The sequence below is a fragment of the Eptatretus burgeri genome, chromosome 8 (assembly GCF_056783735.1).
Source record: "Eptatretus burgeri isolate ZD-2024b chromosome 8, Ebu_testis_v1, whole genome shotgun sequence".
In the NCBI taxonomy this organism is placed as follows: domain Eukaryota; kingdom Metazoa; phylum Chordata; class Myxini; order Myxiniformes; family Myxinidae; genus Eptatretus; species Eptatretus burgeri.
Window position 1 is genome coordinate 11,240,131 of NC_140968.1, and position 22,643 is coordinate 11,262,773.

The following is a 22,643-nucleotide window of genomic DNA, read 5'->3' on the forward strand; positions in this document are numbered from 1 at the left end:
ATGGTTTGTCCAATCTAATTGAAATAATGCCCCAATCCAGTCGTTGTTTACGCACCTACGGGCCCGCCCCTACGGGCCCGTACTAGTCTATCTATAATTCCAGCAATCTCGGTGTGTGCGTGTGTGTGTGTGTGTGTGTGTGTGTGTGTGTGTGTGTGTGTGTGTGTGTGTGTGTGTGTGTGTGTGTGTGTGTGTGTGTGTGTGTGTGTGTGTGTGTGTGTGTGCGTGTCTGTTTGTGACCGCCGTTTCTCGACGACCGCCGGTCCGATCTGATTGAAACTTGCCAGGAATATTGCCAGGGCCCTGCAGATGTGCCTTTTCGAGGTTTGATATCAATTGGACAAGCGGTTCCCAAGTTACGGCTATTTTACTGCTTTTTCAGTGTTGAAAAGGTGTATATTTGGCAGCTGAAGGTGTCATTTCACCTTCTCACCTTATCATGCCAATTTTTTCCCAAATTATTACTAACCGGACGATCACCGGTCCGATCGGATTGAAACTTGCCAGGAATATTGCCGGGGACCCGCTGATGTGCCTTTTCAAGGTTTGATATCGATCGGACAAGCGGTTCCCAAGTTACAGCCATTTATCTGTCGACCAATGACAAGACACGGTGCTATGACATCACGAATGACGTCACAATCAATGTTTATTTATTTATTTATTTATTATTTTTTATTTTATTTGGATGATTGACGGTCCGATCTGATTGAAACTTGCCAGGAATATTGCTGGGGACCCGCAGATGTGCCTTTTCAAGATTTGATATTAATCGGACAAGCGGTTCCCAAGTTACGGCCATTTGTCTGTCAACCAATGACAAGACACGGTGCTATGACATCACGAATGATGTCACAATTAATGTTTATTTATTTATTTATTACTTTTTATTTCTTTTGCACGATTGACGGTCCAATCTGATTGAAACTTGCCAGGAATATTGCTGGGGACCCGTGGATGTGCCTTTTCCAGGTTTGATATTAATCGGATGAGCAGTTCCCAAGTTACGGCCATTTATCTGTTGACCAATATCTGCGAGAGAGGGGGACGGGAGAGGGGGGATGAGAGTGGGGGCGAGAGAGGAGGGGGAGAGAGGAAGGGCGAGACCAGGGGGATAGAGGGGGGCAAGAGAGGGGGAGAGAGAGGGGGTGAGAGAGAAGGGCGAGAGTGGGGAGCGAGAGAGGGGGCGAGAGAGGGGGACGGGAGAGGGGGGATGAGAGTGGGGGCGAGAGAGGAGGGGGAGAGAGGAAGGGCGAGACTAGGGGGGATAGAGAGGGGGCAAGAGAGGGGTGGAGAGAGAGGGGGCGAGAGAGAAGGGCGAGAGAGGAGGTGCGAGAGAGGAGGGGCGAGAGTAGGGGTGAGAGACGGGGGAGAGAGTGGGGGAATAGAGGAGGGGTGAGACTAGGGGTGAGAGAGGGGTGAGAGAGGGGGAGAGAGAGGGGGAATAGAGGAGGGGTGAGACTAGGGGTGAGAGAGGGGGTGAGAGAGGGGTGAGAGAGAGGGGTGAGAGAGGGGTGAGAGAGGGGTGAGAGAGAGGGGTGAGAGAGAGGGGTGAGAGAGAGGGGTGAGAGAGGGGAGAGAGAGGGGGAGAGAGAGGGGAGAGAGAGGGGGAGAGAGAGGGGGAGAGAGAGGGGGAGAGAGGTGGAGAGAGGAGGAGAGAGAGGGGAGGGAGAGGGGAGGGAGAGAGGGGGGAAAGAGGGGGGTGAGAGAGAGGGACATCACAATTCAAGAGTGGGGGCGAGAGAGAGGGACAAGAGAGAGGGGGCGTCACAATTCTTCTTCATTTGATATGATGTCACAATTGACGCTGGGGACCTGAATATGTTTCCCAGGTGTTTCCCAAGTTATGGCCATTTATGATACGGTTGGTCCGATCTAATTGAAATAATGCCCCAATCCAGTCATCGTTTACGCACCTACGGGCCCGCCCCTACGGGCCCTTACTAGTCATATTCTAATTCCCCGATATGCTCTAATTCTTCCTCCGTCATTTGATCAAAATCTTTTAACATTTGAAGTTTTTTAGGAGCATATTCTACTGTGGGAACTGTGGAAACATTTACAATTTTTTCTTCGGAAGTTTTTAAAAGTGGTTTAAAAAATTTCTTGTTTTCTTTCAAATGCTTCTTCGCCCGTTAGTTTCTGTCTGCGTTTCTTCTTTATGTCTTCCTGTCGTTTTACAACTTTTGAAACCAACTCTTGATGTTCCTTAAATCTTCTTGCTCTTTCTTTCGCATCCATTTATTTATTGGAAAATATCATTTAATATCTCATCTTGTTTCACAACAATATATTTATATTTTTCAGTCGTGTGCTTCATGTAATCCCCAAATTCCTTTTTACTGCCTAATGTAGAACAATTATCTCTCCAAAAATTATTTATATGTATTGAATTTAACTTGAATAAAATAAAAGTATAAGCATTGTTTCTGATGGAACGACGAAGAAGTTGAAAGTATGATTGACTAAGATAAATACAATTACAAGAAGAATGTCTCCCTCTTGTGTAGTAGCTGTCCATTACCGTTTGGTTTCCCTCATTAACACAATCATCAAAGATAACGAGGTTCTTTTTTGATTTATCCAAATCTTGGGGAGACGGTATATCATCTGTATTATCACTAAGAATACAAGTTATCGGTTTTGATTTCTTTTTACATCTCTGTGTATCACAAAATAGTTGAATTATATCTTCAATGTTATAATCATTAAGGTTTTTTTGAAGTTTAAATAAATCGATTATATCTTCTTTTTGAAGACCAGCATTAAAACCTTGTGAGAGTAGTTGATAATCTGGTTGAAAACTCGACTTTGTGAAAATTATTAAATTATCATAATCGAAAAAGTTGGTAGTCAGGAGCATCTTCAAAAGTAAGCAGGTTTTTCCGCATCCGCTTGAACCAACTATGAGACATCTTAATGAATTTGGAAGATTTTTATGATTGTTAAATTTTATCTTATTTTCCCAAATGGGTAAAAAATCATTCATTTATATATTTGGAAAACAGGTTATTTAATTTATTCTTGGTTTTTTTATAAACTCGATATTTTATCCTAAGTTCAGGTTTTATTTCAAGATAATCCATTATTTTATTTATGCAATATCTTGTGTTGATATTTCTCTGAAAATGACAATCATGAATAATATACAACAACAATCCTTTGAACATTTCTCTAATACGTTGTTTCTTCCCTTTTAAGGAAAGGTGTGTTATCACCCTCATACTTTACATTCATTTCTCTAATCAATCTTGTAAAGTAATTCATTTTTGGTGTAAATCGAAAAGAATTATTTTCCTTTTTACATTTTTTATTATCATTAATTAGAAGATAATCAGAGAATATACATTGTTTATAGGCTTTTGACTCTGTGTTTAATCCCACTCTATCACATGCAGGACAATTCTCAAATTTGTCATATGGAGAATCAGGGAAGTCTAGCATATTTATAAAGTAAAACTTTACTTAAACTGAAATTCATCTATACTTTCAGTTGAGTATTGACTCATATTGAATAATATTACCATCTATATCTATATACTTTTTTTCATTACCAGATTCAACTACAACATTTTTTATATTAAAGGTAATTTTAAAATGATCCTGAACTATTATTGAACGAAATGTCATTTCACCTGATATATTAACATCCTTTATTTCATCAGGATTTACATCTTTAGGGTTGTTGAAAAAAAATACAAATTTCTCCTTGCATAATACAGATGGTCTTATCTATTCTTTCTAAAGCTTCATCCATAAGGTTTTTTTATTTTTTGATACTTTTTCTTGTTTCATTGCTTTTTCTAGTTTTGAATATATAACCAGAAGGAGAGGAGAAACTTTTGTGAGAGATACTTTAATTGATGTTCTTCCAGGTATACTAAAAGACCTTCCACTGAAGGAAATTGAAGAACTCATATTATTTATCATAATTGTTTTTATCCAATAGTTGTTATATTTATCTTTGTTCAATTTTACATCCTTGACATATTTCTCAGTATCTTTTACAAATACAGAGATTGATTGAAACTTGTCTTTTGTGTCTTGAAACATTGTATTTATAAAGTGAAAAAAGTTGGAGAATAAAATGGTTTTAAACACAGATTCACGTATAAATTAAACGAAATTTTCATCAAGAAAATTTTAGCTTAAGCCAAGTTTTATTATAAAAATATGGTGAATACAACGTACTGCGATGTTTATAATCACGAATATAAATATTATAAAAAACACCTTCGAACCAACAAACACACATTTAATCTATTTCATCAAATATCTCCTCTTGAGTTGAAAAGAAAACATTGTGATGTTTTGAAGAGTAGTTATAAGAATCACCTTCAATCACAAAAACACAAGAAAAATGAGTTTAAAGTAAAGGGAGACTATTATATTGAAAACACAGATGGGGCATTTAAAGGGCATATAAAAATAAGGATTTTTCAATTTGCAGAACCCAGTCCATCATCAATAGCTGAATCAACTGAAATTGTGAAACCTGATGTTGAAAAAGTTATTAAAAAAGACATTAAAAGAAATGAAAACTTTAAAGTTTTATATGGGAGGGAAAATGAATATGAAAAGACAAGATGAAGAACAAACTCCTTATATGAGAACAGATCTTCATTTTATAACATCATTTCAAGATTTTTTGAATCGTGGGGTTAATGAAAAACTATCAAGACAAGAGGAGGATGTTGCTAATACAGTGGTAGGAAGTGGATTTAATATTTAAAAAATAATCTTTTTAGATATACACATTCTAAAATCAAACCCTCTTAAAGCTTCTTCTTATATTGAATTACCAAAAAAAATAAAACTAAAGAAGGCAGTTGTTAATATTAAGAACAAATGTTTTCTCTGGTCTGTTCTTGCTCACTTACATCCACCAAATTGTAATTCAGAAAGAGTAAAACAATATATCAAATATGAGAATACTTTGGACATTAAAGATTTTAAATACCCAATGCCACTAAGAGATATTCCTAAATTTGAGAAAAAGAATAACCTTTCCATTAATGTATATGGATTAATGAGAGAGAATAAAGTTCAGGTATTAAAAATTTCAAACATCTATAAAAATGAAGAAACACACATTGATCTTTTATATTTTAGTCTTGGAAACAATTCACATTATACATACATCAATAATTTATCAAGATTAATCTCTTCTCAGGTATTCAGAACAGCAAACAAAATATATCCTTGTAAGCGATGTCTTAATTCATTTCATACAAAAGAACGATGAGAACAACATTCAAAATATTGTAGTAATCATAAATCAGCTGTAATTACAATGTCTAAACCTGGTGAAAAGATTTCTTTTGAAGATTATAATAAATCTATCATGCACCCATTTGTGATATACGCTGATTTTGAATGTATCCTTAAAAAGATAAATACTGCTTCTAATCCAAAAGAATCATATACAAACAAATACCAAAAACATATTCCTTGTGGTTTCTGTTATTATATCAAATCATCTGTTGGAGAAAAGTATAATAAACTTGAACATTATAGTGGAAAAAAAGCTTCACAAGAGTTTGTAAAACGATTAGAAAAGGATTGTATGAGACAAATTAAATTAATGAAAGCAACAAATGAACCGATGAAATTTACCGAAGAAGAAAAATTAGAATTTAGAAAGAACAGTATCTGTCATATTTGTGAGGAGGAAATTGAGGAGTCTAAAGTTAGGGATCATTGTCATCTTACAGGTAAATATGGAGGTCCCGCTCATTCCTGTTGTAATCTTAATTATAAATTTCCTTGTTTTATTCCAGTCTTTCTTCACAACAGTGCCAACTATGATACACATCTATTTATAAATGAACTTTCAAAAACACCAGGGAATATTTCTGCCATAACAAACACAAGTCAAAAGTATATTTCATTTACAAAAATGATATTCACAAAACCTTTAACTTGTATTAGGTTTCTAGATTCTTACAAGTTTATGGGAACACCACCAGCCGACCTCGCATCAAATCTAAGCTCCACGGGCTCTTTTCCAAATCTTAATTCATTCTTTCCAAAAGAGGAAATGCTAACTAAAGAGGAAATTCAGATTAAAGAGATAATTCAAAGTAAAGAGGAAATTCTAATTAATGAGGAAATTAATGAAGAAATTCTAACTAAAGATGAAATTCTAATTATAAAGAAAATTCAAACAATGAATGAAATTCTAACTAAAGAGGAAATTCTGATTAAAGATGAAATTCTGATTAAAGAGGGAATTCTAACTGGAGAGGAAATTCAAACAAGGAATAAAATTCAAAGTAAAGAGAAAATTCTTACAAGTAAGGGAATTTATCCTTATGATTATATGGATTCATTTATGAGATTTAAAGAAACACGACTTCCTTCAAAATAAAGTTTCTATCATAACCTTTATGAAGAAGAGATAAGTGATAAGGGATATAAACACGCACAAGAAATTTGGGAAATATTTAAGACAAAGAACCTTGGAGAATATCATGATTTGTATCGAAAAACAGATGTTTTATTGCTAGCTGATGTGTTTGAAGCTTTTAGATCACTCTGTCATAATAAAAATTGTTATGGATTGGATTCTGCCCACTATTTCACAGCTCCTGGTTTAGCTTGGAGTGCAATGTTAAAAATGACAAAAAAAGATATAGATTTAATCAGTAATGTAGATACGCTTTTGATGATTGAGAAGTCAAAGAGAGGTGGAATATCACAAGTATGTTCAAAAAGATATGCTAAAGCAAATAATAAATATCTTCCAAATTATGATAGTGAAAAAGAAAGTAATTATTTGATGTATTTTGATGCTAATTATTTGTATGGATGGGCAATGTCTCAATCTCTGCCTTATGGTAAATTTAGTTAGAGTGGGTGGAACAAAAGGATTATGAAAAGGCTTCGATGAATATTGTTATTTCTTCTCAAGAGGAATTGAATGAGGAAGAAGGTTATTATTTTGAAGTTGATTTGAGGTACCGGAGTGATCTTCATAATAAGCATAAAGACCTTCCTTTTGCATGTGAGAAAGAAACCCCAAAGAAAGAATGGTTAAGTGATTATCATAAAAGTTTTAATATTAAAGGCAAATCAACAGAAAAGTTATTAACAACATTCTATGATAAAGAGGGATATGTTTTGCATCACAGAAGTTTGAAACCGTTTTTGAGAGAAAGATTGAGAGTAGCTAAAATTCATAGAGTTTTAAAACTTAAACAAAGTCCTTGGATGAAAAAGTATATTAAATTCAATACAGATATGAGAACAAATACAAAAGTAAAATTTGAAGGGGAAGTCTATAAGTTTATGAATAATGCTGTCTTTGGAAAGACAATGGAGAATGTTAGAAACAGGCAAAGCATTAGATTTGCAACATCTTGGAAAGAAGCTTCTAGATTGATAAATAAACCAAGTCTTAAGAGAGTAGAGGTTTTTTCAGAGAACTTTTCTGCTATTCATGTGGAACAGGAAAGTATTGAAATGGATAAACCAATTTATATTGGAACAGCAGTTCTTGATTTATCAAAGATATTGATGTATGATTATTTGTATAATGGCTTAAAGAAAGAGTATGGTGAAAATGTTTCATTGTTGTATATGGACACTGATAGTTTTATCCTAGATATAAAAACTGATGATGTTTACAAAGATATGAAGAAAAATATTGGAGTATATGATACAAGTAATTTTAGTAAGAAGAGTGAGTTATTTTCAAGAAAGAATGAAAAGGTTATTGGTAAGTTTAAGGATGAGTTGGGTGGAAAAGTAATGAGTGAGTTTATTGGATTGAGAACAAAGGCATATGCTTATAAGTATGGTGATCAGATTGATAAGAGGTTAAAGGGAATAAAGAAATATGTAATAAAGAAATCAATAACTTTTAGAAATTATTATAATTGTTTGATGAATAAGAAAGAAGAATATAAGAAAATGAATACAATAAGAAGTTATAAACATAAGATATATAGTGAAGAAGTAAATAAAAAGGCATTAGGAGCCTTTGATGATAAGAGATTTATTTTAGATAATGGAATAGATTGTGTTCCATATGGATATTGTATGATAGAGTGTATAGAATAGATTGTGTTTTAACGATGGGAAGATGGGTTATAGTTTTTAAGGGCTACCGCCGTGTTTTTTCACAATATATAAATGGTCAAACCAAGTATTAATCAAACTAAAGAGTGGAGAAAATCTCAGTCTTGGTATATAAATGGAAAACATAATGAATGTGAAAAATATCAAATAAGTCTTATTGAAAAAATAACTAAAACAAAGGCAAATAAAACAAATAACCGAATCAATTTAAAAACTAGTAAGTTCGAGGATGTAAAGAAAAAAATAAATATTCTTGAATGGACTGAAAACTTTGATGGTTATCAATTGAACAATGAAAAAACAATTTACTATAATCTCAAAATAAAATGATATGTGGCTCAGGAGGTGGTCAAACAAGAGCATTAAGAGAAGTTTACCATTTCGTAATGGCACAAAAGGGGTATCTTAAAAAACTATAAAGATTCAAATGTTTTATTTTTAAATATTTTAGATGGGGATTATTGTGCAAAGAAAATTAAACTATTGAAGGAATTTGAGAATGAACAAATCTTTATAGGTTCAATGAGTGAGCTAAACAATATGCATTGGTGAATTAAAAAAATTGTGCACACATCCATACAAGCTCCACCCGCACATTCACCCATCCACCCATCCACCCATCTATTCACCCATTAACATCAAACCTCATCCACATAAACCCGACCCAACGACCCCATGTCCCAACAACAACGACTCCCGACCCACACAAACCCCTGCCCACACAAACCCCTGCCCACACAACCCCATGCCCCAACCCCTGCCCACACACGACATGTTTATTCAATTTAAAAAAGTTTCCCTAGGTTAAAAGGGGAGACAAATAAATATACCTTGGGATAAAAAGGGGGTTTACTTTTTATGGAAAAAAATATGAATCGCTGAAAATACCCCATTCATTTACATGGGGAAAAGTGAGCCAGAATCAGTATATTCACCCTACTGACGTTTGAATAGCATCTCGTAAAATGGCCGCTTGGGTAGATGGAGGTTTGAATACCGTCTGGTAAAATGGCCGCTCCGGTAGATGTAGGTTTGAATAGCGTCTGGTAAAATGGCCGCTCGGGTAGATGGAGGTTCGAACAGCGTCTGGTAAAATGGCCGCTCGGGTAGATGGAGGTTTGAACAGCGTCTGGTAAAATGGCCGCTCCAGTAGATGTAGGTTTGAATAGCGTCTGGTAAAATGGCCGCTCGGGTAGATGGAGGTTTGAATAGCGTCTGGTAAAATGGCGGCTCGGGTAAATGGAGGTTTGACTAGCGTCTGGTAAAATGGCTGCTCCGGTAGATGGAGGTTTGAATAGCGTCTGGTAAAATGGCCGCTCGGGTAGATGGAGGTTTGAATAGCGTCTGGTAAAATGGCCGCTCCGGTAGATGGAGGTTTGAATAGCGTCTGGTAAAATGGCCGCTCGGGTAGATGGAGGTTTGACTGGCGTCTGGTAAAATGGCTGCTCTGGTAGATGTAGGATTGAATAGCATCTGGTAAAATGGCCGCTCCGGTAGATGGAGGTTTGAATAGCGTCTGTTAAAATAGCCGCTCCGGTAGATGGAGGTTTGAATAGCCGGCTGGTAAACTGGGTGCTCAGGTATTTGGAGGTTTGAATAGTAGCTTGTAAACCAGCCACTTGGGTAGATGGAGGTTTCAATAGCCAGCTGGTAAACTGGGTGCTCAGGTATATGGAAGTTTGCATAGCCAGCTGGTAAACTGGGTGTTCAGGTATGTGGAGGTTTGAATACGAGCTTGTAAGTCAGCCACCCAGGTATATGGAGGTTTGAATAGTGGCTTGTAAACCAGCCACCCAGGTATATGGAGGTTTGAATAGTGGCTTGTAAGCCAGCCACCCAGGTATATGGAGGTTTGAATAGTGGCTTGTAAACCAGCCACCCAGGTATATGGAGGTTTGAATAGTGGCTTGTAAGCCAGCCACCCAGGTATATGGAGGTTTGAATAGCCAGCTGGTAAACTGGGTGCTCAGGTATATGGAGGTTTGAATAGTGGCTTGTAAACCAGCCACCCAGGTATATGGAGGTTTGAATAGTGGCTTGTAAGCCAGCCACCCAGGTATATGGAGGTTTGAATAGTGGCTTGTAAGCCAGCCACCCAGGTATATGGAGGTTTGAATAGTGGCTTGTAAACCAGCCACCCAGGTATATGGAGGTTTGAATAGTGGCTTGTAAGCCAGCCACCCAGGTATATGGAGGTTTGAATAGTGGCTTGTAAGCCAGCCACCCAGGTATATGGTGGTTTGAATAGCTGGCTGGTAAACTGGGTGCTCATGTATGTGGAGGTTTGAATAGTTGGCTGGTAAAGTGGGTGCTCAGGTATATGGAGGTTTGAATAGCTGGCTGGTAAACTGGGTGCTCAGGTATGTGGAGGTTTGAATAGCTGGCTGGTAAACTGGGTGCTCAGGTATGTGGAGGTTTGGATAGTGGCTTGTAAACCAGCCACACGGGTATCCGGACATTTGAATAGTGGCTTGTAAACCGGCCGCAAGGGTTCAAAGCGTTAACAAAACAGAAAGTTTTGGCATTCCAATATGAGCACAACTCATAATACCCTGTCACTGTGATAATTTATTTACCACATACTAATCCCTTTGTAATTCAATTTTAAAAAGTATATCAATGTCTCATATTGTTTTTTTCTGTGCTTGTAACACAGTATAATATGTGCTAGCTCTTCCACAACCTTAGACGATGTGGAAAAAAAAAGAAAATTCACAAGGATGCCACCTTTTTCAACTCGGAAAGGAAGTGATCGATAAGGTGCTTTGCATGTGCTGCACGCGGTGAAAACAGCGATAGCTTGTCCTGATGAAATACCAACTGGATGGCAGCCCTCTCTGGGAGACCCACGAGCTGAAGATCTGTGTAGCTGGAAGTTGCAGAGAAGAACAGATAAAAATGAACCACTCAATCTTATCTTTTCAGCAGATCTCCTTCATTTCTAGTATGACCGGTGCATCTCTCTCTCTCTGGGTTTTTGATTCAGAAAAAAAAAACCGAACGGAATAGAACCATTTGGGGACTATATTTACCTGTAGCTCTGCAGGACACGCAAGTAGGAGTGCTCTCCGGTTTTCGTTGTGGCGAGTAACTTGATGCCCTTGTGGGACACCCCAAGCCAGTCAACTTCTGACCCAACGCTTCCCTGCACCAATTTAAGCATAAACGTTAATAAGGCACAAAACATGAACATTCATAAAATAAACAGCTTCATGGGATTAAGATTTAAGTGTTAGATGCTGGACATGTTTATTAAGATTAAAGATTAAGATTAGATTAGATTAAGGTTAAAGAAATACATCAGATGCTGGACATGTTATTCTTCAGTCACACCCAGTATCAAATGCACACTCTTAAGACAAGAGATACATGAAGCACTACAGAAATGTAAAACCATCACCTGCTGAAAATCGATTACTTGTTTTAAAATACAAAGAAATACTGTATATTAAGGAACCTGATACTGCAGACTGACATTTTCTCACCGGAGTTAACAGTAAAAGCCGATAATGTGATAAAAATTTTTGCTGCCGCAAGTCAATTCAGAGCTTGGTACGTGCTCTACATGTTGAAAACAGCAACATCTTGTCTGATGAAATGACAGCTCAAGAGGCGCTCTCTTTTGAGGAAACCCAAAGTCAAAGGTCTGTGTTTCTGGAAGTTGCAGAGATCTTATACAATGCACAACTCAATTTGGTCTCTCCGGCATATCACCTGCATTTTAGGATTGGCTGGTGCTGCCCTCTCTGAAATTTGGTTCAGATAAACTTATGGAATAGATATCATCTGCGGACAAGATTTGGAATGGTGACCGACTCCCTGTCTTGATTGGGGGATAGGGATTGACTCTCTGGGTCTGTTGTCTTATGTTCCTCCCTCCAGCCTTTCCAAAGTGTTGCCCCATGTCATATCTATCTATCTATCTATCTATCTCTCTCTCTCTCTCTCTCTCTCTCTCTCTCTCTCTCTCTCTCTCTCTCTATCTCTCTCTCTCTCTCTCTCTCTCTCTCTCTCTCTCTCTCTCTCTCTCTCTCTCTCTCTCTCTCTCTCTCTCTCTCTCTCATACCCCCCTCTGTTCTCCTTTACTCTCATGGATATCCTCTTCACTTCTCCAGCTCCCACTCTTTTCCTTTCTGCCATTCATCCACTCATGTCGAATGTCTGTCTTCCTGTTCTTCAATGATCCTCTGTCAGTTTGTGCGAACCTCTGTCTCTGTCTCTCTCTCTGTCTCTCTCTCTGTCTCTCTCTCTGTCTCTCTCTCTGTCTCTCTCTCTGTCTCTCTCTCTGTCTCTCTCTCTGTCTCTCTCTCTGTCTCTTTCTCTCTGTCTCTCTCTCTGTCTCTCTCTCCCTCTCTCTCTCTCCCTCTCTCCCTCCCTCTCCCTCTCCCTCCCTCTCCCTCCCTCTCTCTCCCTCTCTCTCTCTCTCTCTCTCTCTCTCTCTCTCTCTCGTTTATAGCTACTCTATGAGCCTAGATTTCAGATAAAATAAATAAATAAATCTAAAATAGTGTTTCACCGTGGCAGGGAATAAACGGCAGAAATAGCAAGACCAGTTATCCCGAGCTGCCATGACGATGCGCTTCTTCAGCCGCTCATCATCACACGCTTGTGGATTTGGTCCCACGGTTTCTGTGGAACACAAAAGGGGAAATGGCAATCCAGTTTCTATTCATAAAAGCCATTGACATTTGGTCAACTAATATGTGAAGTTCCACAACTAATTGTTCAAGTATAAATGATTTAAAAAAAATTGCGCTCGACGTGTGGTGAACAACATTTTCAACAATATAGTGATACTGCACTTCTTTCTATCTGTGGCAGAATTTTTTTTTTTCTCATGTATAGATCTTTGTCGTTCTGAAGATTAAAGTGTTTTGTATTTCCAGCAGGTACTACAGTGACAGCATGGAACACCCCTGTCAATGCCACATAACTGTGTCTTCTGGTACCACTTTTTTGTGCCTTGTGGTCACAGTGATATATTTGAATGAGCAACGGCCTGTTGAAGGTAATGCAATTTGATTTATATTTTTGGTCCCAGTGAGTATACAGGGCCTATAGAAAGTGTACACCACCTTTCAAAATTTTTTTACCTTTTGTTGCCTTATAGCCTGGAATTAAATTACATTAAATGAGACTTTCCCCACCTTTATTTACACATCGTAACCCAGAACTTCCAAGTGAAAACCAAATTGTACAAACTTCAGAAAATTAATTAAAAATACAAAACTAGAATATCTTGGTTGTACAAGTGTCTACCCCTTTTATAATAGCAATTGTCCATTATCTCAAGTGTAACCAATCACCTTCAAAATCACACACAAAGTTAATTGGCCTTCACCTGTGTTAAATTGTACTGATTCTGATTATTTCAGAAAAAAATCAGCTGTTCCTGTAGGTTTCCTCTGCTGGGAAGTGCATTTCACAGCAAAGACTCAACCATGAGCCCCAAGGAGCTTTGGAAAGACCTCCACGATAAAGTTGTGGAAAGGTACAGATCAGGGGATGGGTATAAAAATATTTCAAAGGTCTTGAATATCCCTTGGAGCACAGTCAACACAATTTGGAAGTGGAAGGCACATGGTACCACCAAAACCCTGCCTAGATGAGGCCGTCCATCCATACTGGATGACCAAGCAAGGAGGAGACTGATCAGAGGGGCCACTAAGAGGCCAATGGCAACATTGAAAGAGCTACAGGACTTTATGGCAAAGATGGGTCACTGTGTGCATGTGACAACAATATCCCAAGCACACCACAATTCTGGTCTGCATGGTTGGGTGGCAAGAAGGAAGCCATTACTCAAAAAAGCCCACCTTGAGTCCTGTTTGAGGTATGCAAGAAAAACTACTCCAGAGATTCTGAAGCCATGTGGCAAACCGTTTTCTGGTCTGATGAAACCAAGATGGAACTTTTTGGCTGAAATGCAACACGTTAAGTTTGGCACAAACCCAACACAGCACATCACCCAAAGAACACCATCCCTACTGTGAAGCATCGTGGTGGCAGCATCATGTTTTGGGGATGTTTCTCATCTGGGGCACTTGTCAGGGATCAAAGGGAAAATGGATGGAGCAAAATACAGAAAAATCCTTGAGGAAAACTTGCTGCCCTCTGCAAGAAAGCTGAAATTGGGACTGATGTTCACCTTTCAGCATGACAACGACCCAAAATGCACAGCCAAAGCTACACTGGAGTGGCGAAGGACCAAAAAGATAAATGTCCTTGAGTGGCCCAGTCAGAGCCCCGACCTAAACCCAAGTGAAAATCTGTGGCATGACATGAACATTGATGTCCATCAACACTCCCCACGCTACATGACTGAGTTTGCACAATTTTGTACAGAAGAATAGGCAAATATTGCCCAATCATGGTGTGCAAAGTTGTTAGAGAACTATCCCAATGGACTCACAGAAGTAATTGCTGTCAAAGGTGATTCCACAAAGTATGAACTCAGGAGGCTGGACACTTATCAACCAAGATGTTCTAGTTTTGTATTTTTAATAAATTTTCTGAAATTTGTCGAATTTGTTTTTCACTTGGAAGTTGTGGGTTACAATGTGCAGATAAAGGTGGAAAAGGTCTCATTTAATAGAATTTAATTCCAGGCTCCAAAGCGACAAACCGTGAAAATTTTGAAAGGAGAAGCAGACCTTCAATTGACATTGTACATGTTTTAACAAAAACCATGGAGTCACACACACCCTTCCGCTGCTGTTTGCTTTACAAATGGCTAGGGTACGTCTCCCATGATAAGCAGCTGCAGCTTATGGCACTAAATACATTACTAAATCCACTTGCATGATGATACTAAATACAACTTCGTTGACCAGCATGTAGCAGCTTTAACGTTGGTTATTTTGGCCAATTGCGCTCATGAGGTCTATTTTGCAGCATCGAAGGCTGACAATGAACAAACTTACCGAGTAAGCCTTTCATCTTGTCACGCTCTTCTGGACTCACTCGCTGACACTTCTCATCAAACGTGTCATGCACAATCTATAAGAGCATTGAAAATACTACAATCACCCATTGGGTTCTATCATAAGATTTGGATGATATCAAACATATATGGTCACAACAGCCTTTTATAGATACAGTATGTATATGTATGTATATGTATATATTGTTGTGGTTACCAGATTCGCAAACCACCATTCAGGTCCCTTAGGTGAGGTATCTCGGTAAGTGCATGTGTAGTTAGGCCCAAACCCGTTGTCTAGTGGGAATACATGTCATTTATACGTGCTGCGACTCTTCAGGATAGCCGTTTTTCTTTTACTATCTTTATTTTGGACCAATCGCCACCATCACAACAACAACCACCAACCACAACGCCGCTTCACCACAACCGCCATGACCTTTACCGTCGCAACTCGCCACCATCGCATCACCGTCATCTCGCGCCACTCATGGGCACCGATGCTGGACTCGTGTAGGGCGCACGTTGAACAGCGTGTACAAAACCACGGATTTTCTGCTTCAAAAACGGATCCAAAACGACACACGCCCACTTTTGCCGTTCAATCGGTGAGCGAAGGGCGAATTGGCCCCAGCCGCAGGGGGATCGATATATGCAAATTTGTGGATCAAAAAGCCTTCACGCCCACTTTTTCTCGGGCCAATGGGGAGCGAGGTGAAAGGTCAAAGGGAGGGGGTCAAAGGCGAAGTTACGGGGGGGATAAAAGGACGGTGTTCGTCAGTCAAAGGAGTAGTAAAGGTCGGAACGAGTCGTAAAAGTCGGAGCGAAAGAGTCAGCAGAACGGAGGCGAAGGAGTCGGAACAGAGAGTCAAGACTTCGCGGGCGGTGGAGCTGCTCGTCGTGTGCGTTGGAGTCGGAACGGAGGGGACGAGCTGTGGAGAGGCGGCGAGTCGGACGAAGGGTGCTCGCGTCGTGCAAGGAGCTGCGCGCCCGAGGGAGGCCGGCAGCGCGACCTGGCCGAGGTGGAGACGCTCGTCGCACATAATAAAGATCCTCTATACCCCGAGCATCAGCAACCCCCCCTCCTGTTTCCCCCCGCGCTGAGATAGTGCGACCAAGGGGGCCCCGTTCCCACCCCGCTGCCAGGCACTGTCCACGAGGCCCGCGGGTTGCGGGGCCATCGCCGCTCCGCGTCTCATCACCAGACGGGTAGGCCCGACCAGGTCTCGGCCCCAGGCCTACCTCATTCTTGAGGGTATTTCTTTTCCTTGGTTTTGGGTATGTGTTGTCGGCGCCGTCTGTGAAGTAGAATTGTATAAGTGTTGCCGTGTGCTCGGTAGTCGGTATTAGCTCTGCACTGTGTTTTCACTTTTATGTTTGCTTTTTGTGTAAATGGAATTGTGTTTTCTTTTTTGTGTGCATTTGGTGGAATTGTATTTGTGTGCTTCCCGTGTGCCGAGAATAAATGTGCTTTATTGTTGAACTGTCTCCGCTTCGCTTCGTCTTTTCCCCATTGAACCCCCATCTTGCTTCACGTAAAGAGGGTTGGTAGTGGGCTGGTACGCCGATAATTAATCGAACCGTCGAGGTCGACGATAACACCGCTTCGGTTATTCTGATAGTACGGAGCGGGTCGCTTAAGTGGCCCGGTGTCCGAAGTCGACCTGCGGCCAGGGTGCGATCGCCCGGTCTACCCTCCGCGCGTGGGTACTTAGGTAGGTCGAATTTGGCGAGCAACCCTATCCCACGCGGGGGCTGATTGGCTCGATCGCGGTGAGACCGAAAAGGTCCACCCGTGACTGGTTCCCGGCGTTAGTCCGAGAGGGTCACGACTGGATTGTCCGTCCGGTGGGCAGCGTGCCGCGATTCGAGTTACGTGGCCGTCGCACTCCGGCCGGGCGCGAACCGCAACACTGGTGTCAGGAGTGGGATACAAATTCATCGCCCTCCTCGCGGCACTGGTATCGGAGAACAGGAAAACGGGCTCTCCTGTCTCCGGCTAAATTTACGGGGAATCGGTCCAGGGGTGAGAGAAGCGACCCCGATTCCCTCAAATTTCGAGCGAGCTAAATTAACCCTTCACGAGAAGCAAGATGGCGTCTCAAGGCGGCGGGAGCCGGGGGTATTAGAAATGGATGTAGAATGTGTAGAATCCATGGTCCAGGATGGAATCCCCGAGGAGCAGGAAATGTTGATTGTGCAGGAACACGGACTCGCCCAACTGAACCCAGGGCCCGAGGTGGGTGCGGCAGCGGCCGCGGTGTATGACACCTCCCCCCCCCTCTCCACCAAGACCCTTCCCCAACCCTTGCCGAAACGGCTCAGCTGAGTGCATCCAACATGGCCCAGCTATTCACCATGCTGGCGGCAATGAACGAAAAGATGAATGCGAAAATGATCGAAAAAATGGATGCGAATATGAAGAACGAAATGAAAGGCATGAACGAAAAGATGGATGCGAATACACAAAAAATGGATGAAAAGATGGATGTGAATACACAAAAAATGGATGAAAAGATGGATACAAATACAAATGAAGTGAAAACGACGATGGATGCGAATACACAACAAATAAACGAAAAGATGGATACAAAAATGAACGGAATGGAAACAAACATGAAAGAAGAAATGAAAGAGCTACGGGGTGAGACGCAGAACATGGGCCGATGCCTGCAGGCGGGCATGAAGGCCGTGACCAGGGAGCTGGGAATGGCGACTCCACGTGTGGGAGCAAACGAGCTGGGTGGGGGTGCTACGGCTGACAGGCCCGCGGTGGAGGCGGGTGAAAAAATAATTCGTGGAACGTGTTGGGCGAGGGTCGCGACGGTGACCAAGAGGGAAAAATTAAATGGGGAGACCAAAACGTGTGAGACGAGACACGAGGTGACGACAACAGAAATAATAGTTGAGACAAGGGACGTAATGGGTGACGAGCTGGCAGAGACACGGGAGATGGGAACGATAGAGGGAAGACTACACGATGAAGACGGGGTAAGTGACGCGCACGCACACACGGAGGTAGTGGAGGACAATGGGGTTGAGCTCGCGGAGCATGTAGGGACCCGGTGCGAGCAGCGGGATGGCCTCCTCCAGGAACGAGGGGAGGGAGTATGCCCCCTTGAGGCGAGTCACGACCAGGTGAGTTTGGTCGTGCTTTGCGAGGTTGAGGGGACGAGTGCTGTGGACGGGTGCACGGAGGCAGGGGGTGTAGAGGCCCCGGAGACCCTTGTGGGGACACAAATCCCCAGTGTGGTTGTCCCTGTGTGTGTGGTGCAAGGTGTGAGTGCGGCACCGTGTGTGGAAGCGACCCCGTGTGTGAGTGGTGTGGTGGCGATGGTGCCAGAGTGCGTGCTTCCCAGCACGCCGGGTGTGGATGGGGCACCGTGTGTGAGTGAGGCCGTGTGTGTGAGTGAAACGGCCAGTATGAGTGAGGCACCACGTGTGAGTGGTGTGGTGGCGATGGTGCCGGAGTACGTGCTTCCCAGCACGCCGTGTGTGGATGAGGCACGGAGTGTGAGTGAGGCACCGCGGGTTAGTGCCCCCGCGTGTGTGGGTGAGGCACCGTGTGTGGAAGAGACCGCGTGTGTGAGTGTCGCCGTGTGTATGAATGAGGCACCGCGGGTGAGTGCCCTCGCGTGTGTGGGTGGAGCACCACGTGTGAGTAGTATGGTTTGTGTGAGTAGTGAGGCACGCGTGAGTGAACGGCCGTGTGCAAGGTCGCTGTGTGCCAGGGAGACCGTGTGTGTGAGAGAGCGGTATGAGAGGGAGATGTCGGTCGGCATGCGGGAGCACGCAGCCGCGTCTCCCCGTGTGAATGTGATGGTGTGGACTGTGTGCGTCGTAACACGCAGGTGTGCGTGGGTTGAATGGCGACGACGAAGGCGACAGAAGAAAGAAAGCCGAGTAGCGGCTGTAGTTGTTTCAGGGACCGTGCCGGGTTCGCCCAGCAGTGAGCACGCGGTTCGTGCTGTGCAACGCACGAGACCACCACGTGCTCGCTTGCGAGAGTGAAGTCCCGGTCCGGAAACGCACGCGGTGGATTTGCCGATCCCGCGGACGGACAAAGTTTAGGCAGGTAAATGGATTTGGACCGGACGGGTTCTCCACGCGATCGTGTGTGTTAAGCTCCAACGGGCAAAGCACATGTGTTCGCGTGGGGAACCCCTCGAGACGTGTGGCTTGTGTTTTTTTTTTATATGCGCACGGTGACGTCATGGCTGCACGTGGGGTTGGAATCCGGCAGGAGGGGTATCTCTGCCGGATGGTCCCGTCCAAGGAGGGACGAGGAACACGTGCAGCTGCATGACGTCACGGGCAGTTGCAAGGTGCAAAGAGCGCGAGTTGCCGCGCAGGTGCTGCGCATGGAAAAAAAAAAAAGGAAAAGCAAGCCTCACTTTCGGGTGTACAGGATTCCTGGGAAAGGGGTGGAAGACCCCCTTAACCTGGGCACAGGATGGAAACTAGTTAGGGGGAAGGGTTAGCTTAGTTAGACCGACTTCATGGGGCAGGGGTAAGTCCTCATGGAGTCCGTGGAATGGATTAGTTAGAGGGATTGTAGCCAGATTTAGGTTGGGAAATAAAAGTTATTTGGGACATTTGAGAACATGGACAGACTTGTGAATGTGTAGTGGGGACGTAGCTTAGCTACGTAGGTTAAAAGGAACGTGCTGTAGTTTAAGGGACGACGTGGGAGCACGAGTTAGTTAGGGAATGTAGATAGAAGGATGGCAGAGTTCAGCGGTGTGTGTGTTGAAGAGTTGGTGAGTTGTGAGGTGAGTACGTGTACATGTTGAGTGAGTGAGGCCAGCGGGTCTGTGTGTGTGGAGCGAATGGGGAATGCATGGTGCGATGAGTGATTGGGGGGAGGAGTGACTCCCGCCCAAGGGACCCCGGGGTCAGAGTAAAGTGAGTTAGCGGGGTTAGTCAAATTGAAAAATGGAGGTCGTTTTGTTGTTGGTGGGAAAGTAGGCTCGAGACCCATTTGGAGGGGTGCAGGAGCCCTGTTGACGGGCTTGGGAGCGTGGCTGCGAAAGGTGAGTATCGCTGAGTGGGTACCCCGGGCACCAGGCTAGTCGGCCGTGGTAGGCCATGGGCCCATGGGGGGCCGGGATAGAGTAATGGGCACGGGTGCGCCTGCTTGGTGCGGGGGCCCAGGGCGCCATTAGCCGCGTGGGCAGTGTTGTGGGCACGGGTGACCCTCGGAAAGGGGCCCGGGAGGCCGGCCTGCCACGTGTGCGTTTCAGGGGAGGTGCCATGGGGGGCACTCCCCGGTGTTAGGGAGCTGGTAGGCTCGGAGGCAGTGTAATGCCCGGGGGTGCCATAGCGGGAGATTCGGCAGAGGGTCGTGCCTGCCAAAAGGGAGCCACGTGTCCCAGCCATGAGACCGTGTGAGGGCACGGAGAGAAAATTGGGGGGCGAGGCCCGAAATTGTGAGGACACCAACACAGGCGACGGGAATCTGGGTTTATAGAACCAATAGTTTAAGCGAGAGGCGCTTGTTGAAAGCCCCGGGGTAGTTTAACAGTTAAATGGATAGGGTAGATTAGGAAGTGTACCCCTCCGCACCATCCATCCCCTCGCTGTCGTTGTGGGCCGCTGGACCCACTTTGGGTTAAGATCGCCGAACTCTGGGGAGGCCATTCTGAGGCTTCGTTGGGCCTCGACACAGGACGTTAGCTCTCCCTTATTCCCCTCCGGGAAGGGAACGTAGGGGTTGGGAGTAGGCTAGGTGACAGAATAGGTTAGCCGAACAAGGACGATAAAGGGGGTTAGGGGACGATTTATAGTGGGGAAGTAAAAATAAAAAAAACAAAAAATAAGTTGGGGCTAAATTGGGGTTTGACAAATTAAGGGAGTGGGTATGTACAGTGACAGGCAAAGGCGATAGGTGGGAGGGAGACGGGTAGGTAGGTCCGAGCCCGCCTTCCAAGTGGCCAGCACCACCGCACTCCCTCCACCAACCTCCATTGAACGGCAAAGGCTGGCCAACTTCATCGGCTGGCCGTGTTTTGCTTCAAGGCGGAGGCCGGCTAACTTCATCGGCAGCTGTGTGCTGCAAGGCCTGTGCCGGCCAGTTCATCTGCTGGCTGTTTTTCTTCGAGGCCTGTGCCGGCCTGGTTCTGCGGGCTGTGTTTGCCTGCAGCGGCCTTCTTCTGCGGGCTGTGTTTGCCTGCAGCGGCCTTCTTCTGCGGGCTGAGTTTGCCTGCTCACCTTTGCCATGCCATGCCCACTGCCCACGTTCACCAGCCCCGTTCAATTTTTGCTTTGCCCCCCCCTGTTCATTTCCATGTGCGCCAGGATCCGCAAGGCAACAGTTTGCAAGCTGCAAGAACTGCCCTGTTGGCAGCTACAACACGGGCCTGCAGTGGCGGCCCGTGCACCGTGTTTGTGTCCATGCATCCATTCGTTGTGCTCATTGCGTGTGCCACTTGAGCTGGCACGGAGACTGCGTTGTGCAGCCCAAGCACCGTTGTGGTTCACTGAGTTCAGTTCAAAAGGGAAGGCCTTGGACTGCGTGTGAGCAGCCAGCCACGTTCCCTGTCACCTGCATTGTTTGAGTCAGAGACTGCATGTGGGCAGCCTGGCTCCCTGCTAACTGCTTTTCTTTGCAGAGTTCAATGATCCTGGGCCATGGTTTAGTGTAAAATTTGTAAGTTAAGGTTAAGATGTACTGTACATATGAGTGCGCCCCCGGCATGTATGTCTTAGCGCCGGCAATTTTATTTAAGTCGTCCGTGTGAGTGAGTTTGTTTAGATAGTTACGCAGCCCTTAGGTTATTTATTTTGGGGACACGAATACCATGAATGTCGCACTCAGGGATCCGTAGGTAAAATGTACTAGGGGAAAACTACACATGATGGCACACGAAAATTTGACGACTCGGGACGAGTCTGTAAAAAGGGAAGGGGGTAGTGTTGTGGTTACCAGATTCGCAAACCACCATTCAGGTCCCTTAGGTGAGGTATCTCGGTAAGTGCATGTGTAGTTAGGCCCAAACCCGTTGTCTAGTGGGAATACATGTCATTTATACGTGCTGCGACTCTTCAGGATAGCCGTTTTTCTTTTACTATCTTTATTTTGGACCAATCCCCACCATCACAACAACAACCACCAACCACAACGCCGCTTCACCACAACCGCCATGACCTTTACCGTCGCAACTCGCCACCATCGCATCACCGTCATCTCGCGCCACTCATGGGCACCGATGCTGGACTCGTGTAGGGCGCACGTTGAACAGCGTGTACAAAATCACGGATTTTCTGCTTCAAAAACGGATCCAAAACGACACACGCCCACTTTTTGCCGTCCAATCGGTGAGCGAGGGCGGGTGGCCCGCCCCCAGGGCGATCGATATATGCAAATTTGTGGATCAAAAAGCCTTCACGCCCACTTTTTCTCGGGCCAATGGGGAGCGAGGTGAAAGGTCAAAGGGAGGGGGTCAAAGGCGAAGTTACGGGGGGGATAAAAGGACGGTGTTCGTCAGTCAAAGGAGTAGTAAAGGTCGGAACGAGTCGTAAAAGTCGGAGCGAAAGAGTCAGCAGAACGGAGGCGAAGGAGTCGGAACAGAGAGTCAAGACTTCGCGGGCGGTGGAGCTGCTCGTCGTGTGCGTTGGAGTCGGAACGGAGGGGACGAGC

General features: G+C 43.8%; 1 protein-coding gene across 8 annotated transcripts in view; it reads right to left on the reverse strand.

Moving 5' to 3' along the window:
* The window catches only part of MYO15A (myosin XVA), a 374,107-nt gene that overhangs the window by 44,214 nt on the left and 307,250 nt on the right, over positions 1–22,643 (reverse strand). For all 8 annotated transcript variants that reach the window (XR_015060712.1, XM_085890857.1, XM_085890855.1 and 5 more), the window contains 4 exons: positions 15,006–15,081; positions 12,599–12,711; positions 11,115–11,227; positions 10,810–10,951 (listed from right to left, as the gene is read on the reverse strand). Coding sequence is in view for 7 of the 8 variants with exons in the window: in XM_085890857.1 (XP_085746983.1) it covers positions 10,810–10,951; positions 11,115–11,227; positions 12,599–12,711; positions 15,006–15,081 (444 nt within the window). In the remaining variant the exon portion in view is untranslated. The remainder of the gene's footprint in view (positions 1–10,809; positions 10,952–11,114; positions 11,228–12,598; positions 12,712–15,005; positions 15,082–22,643) is intronic.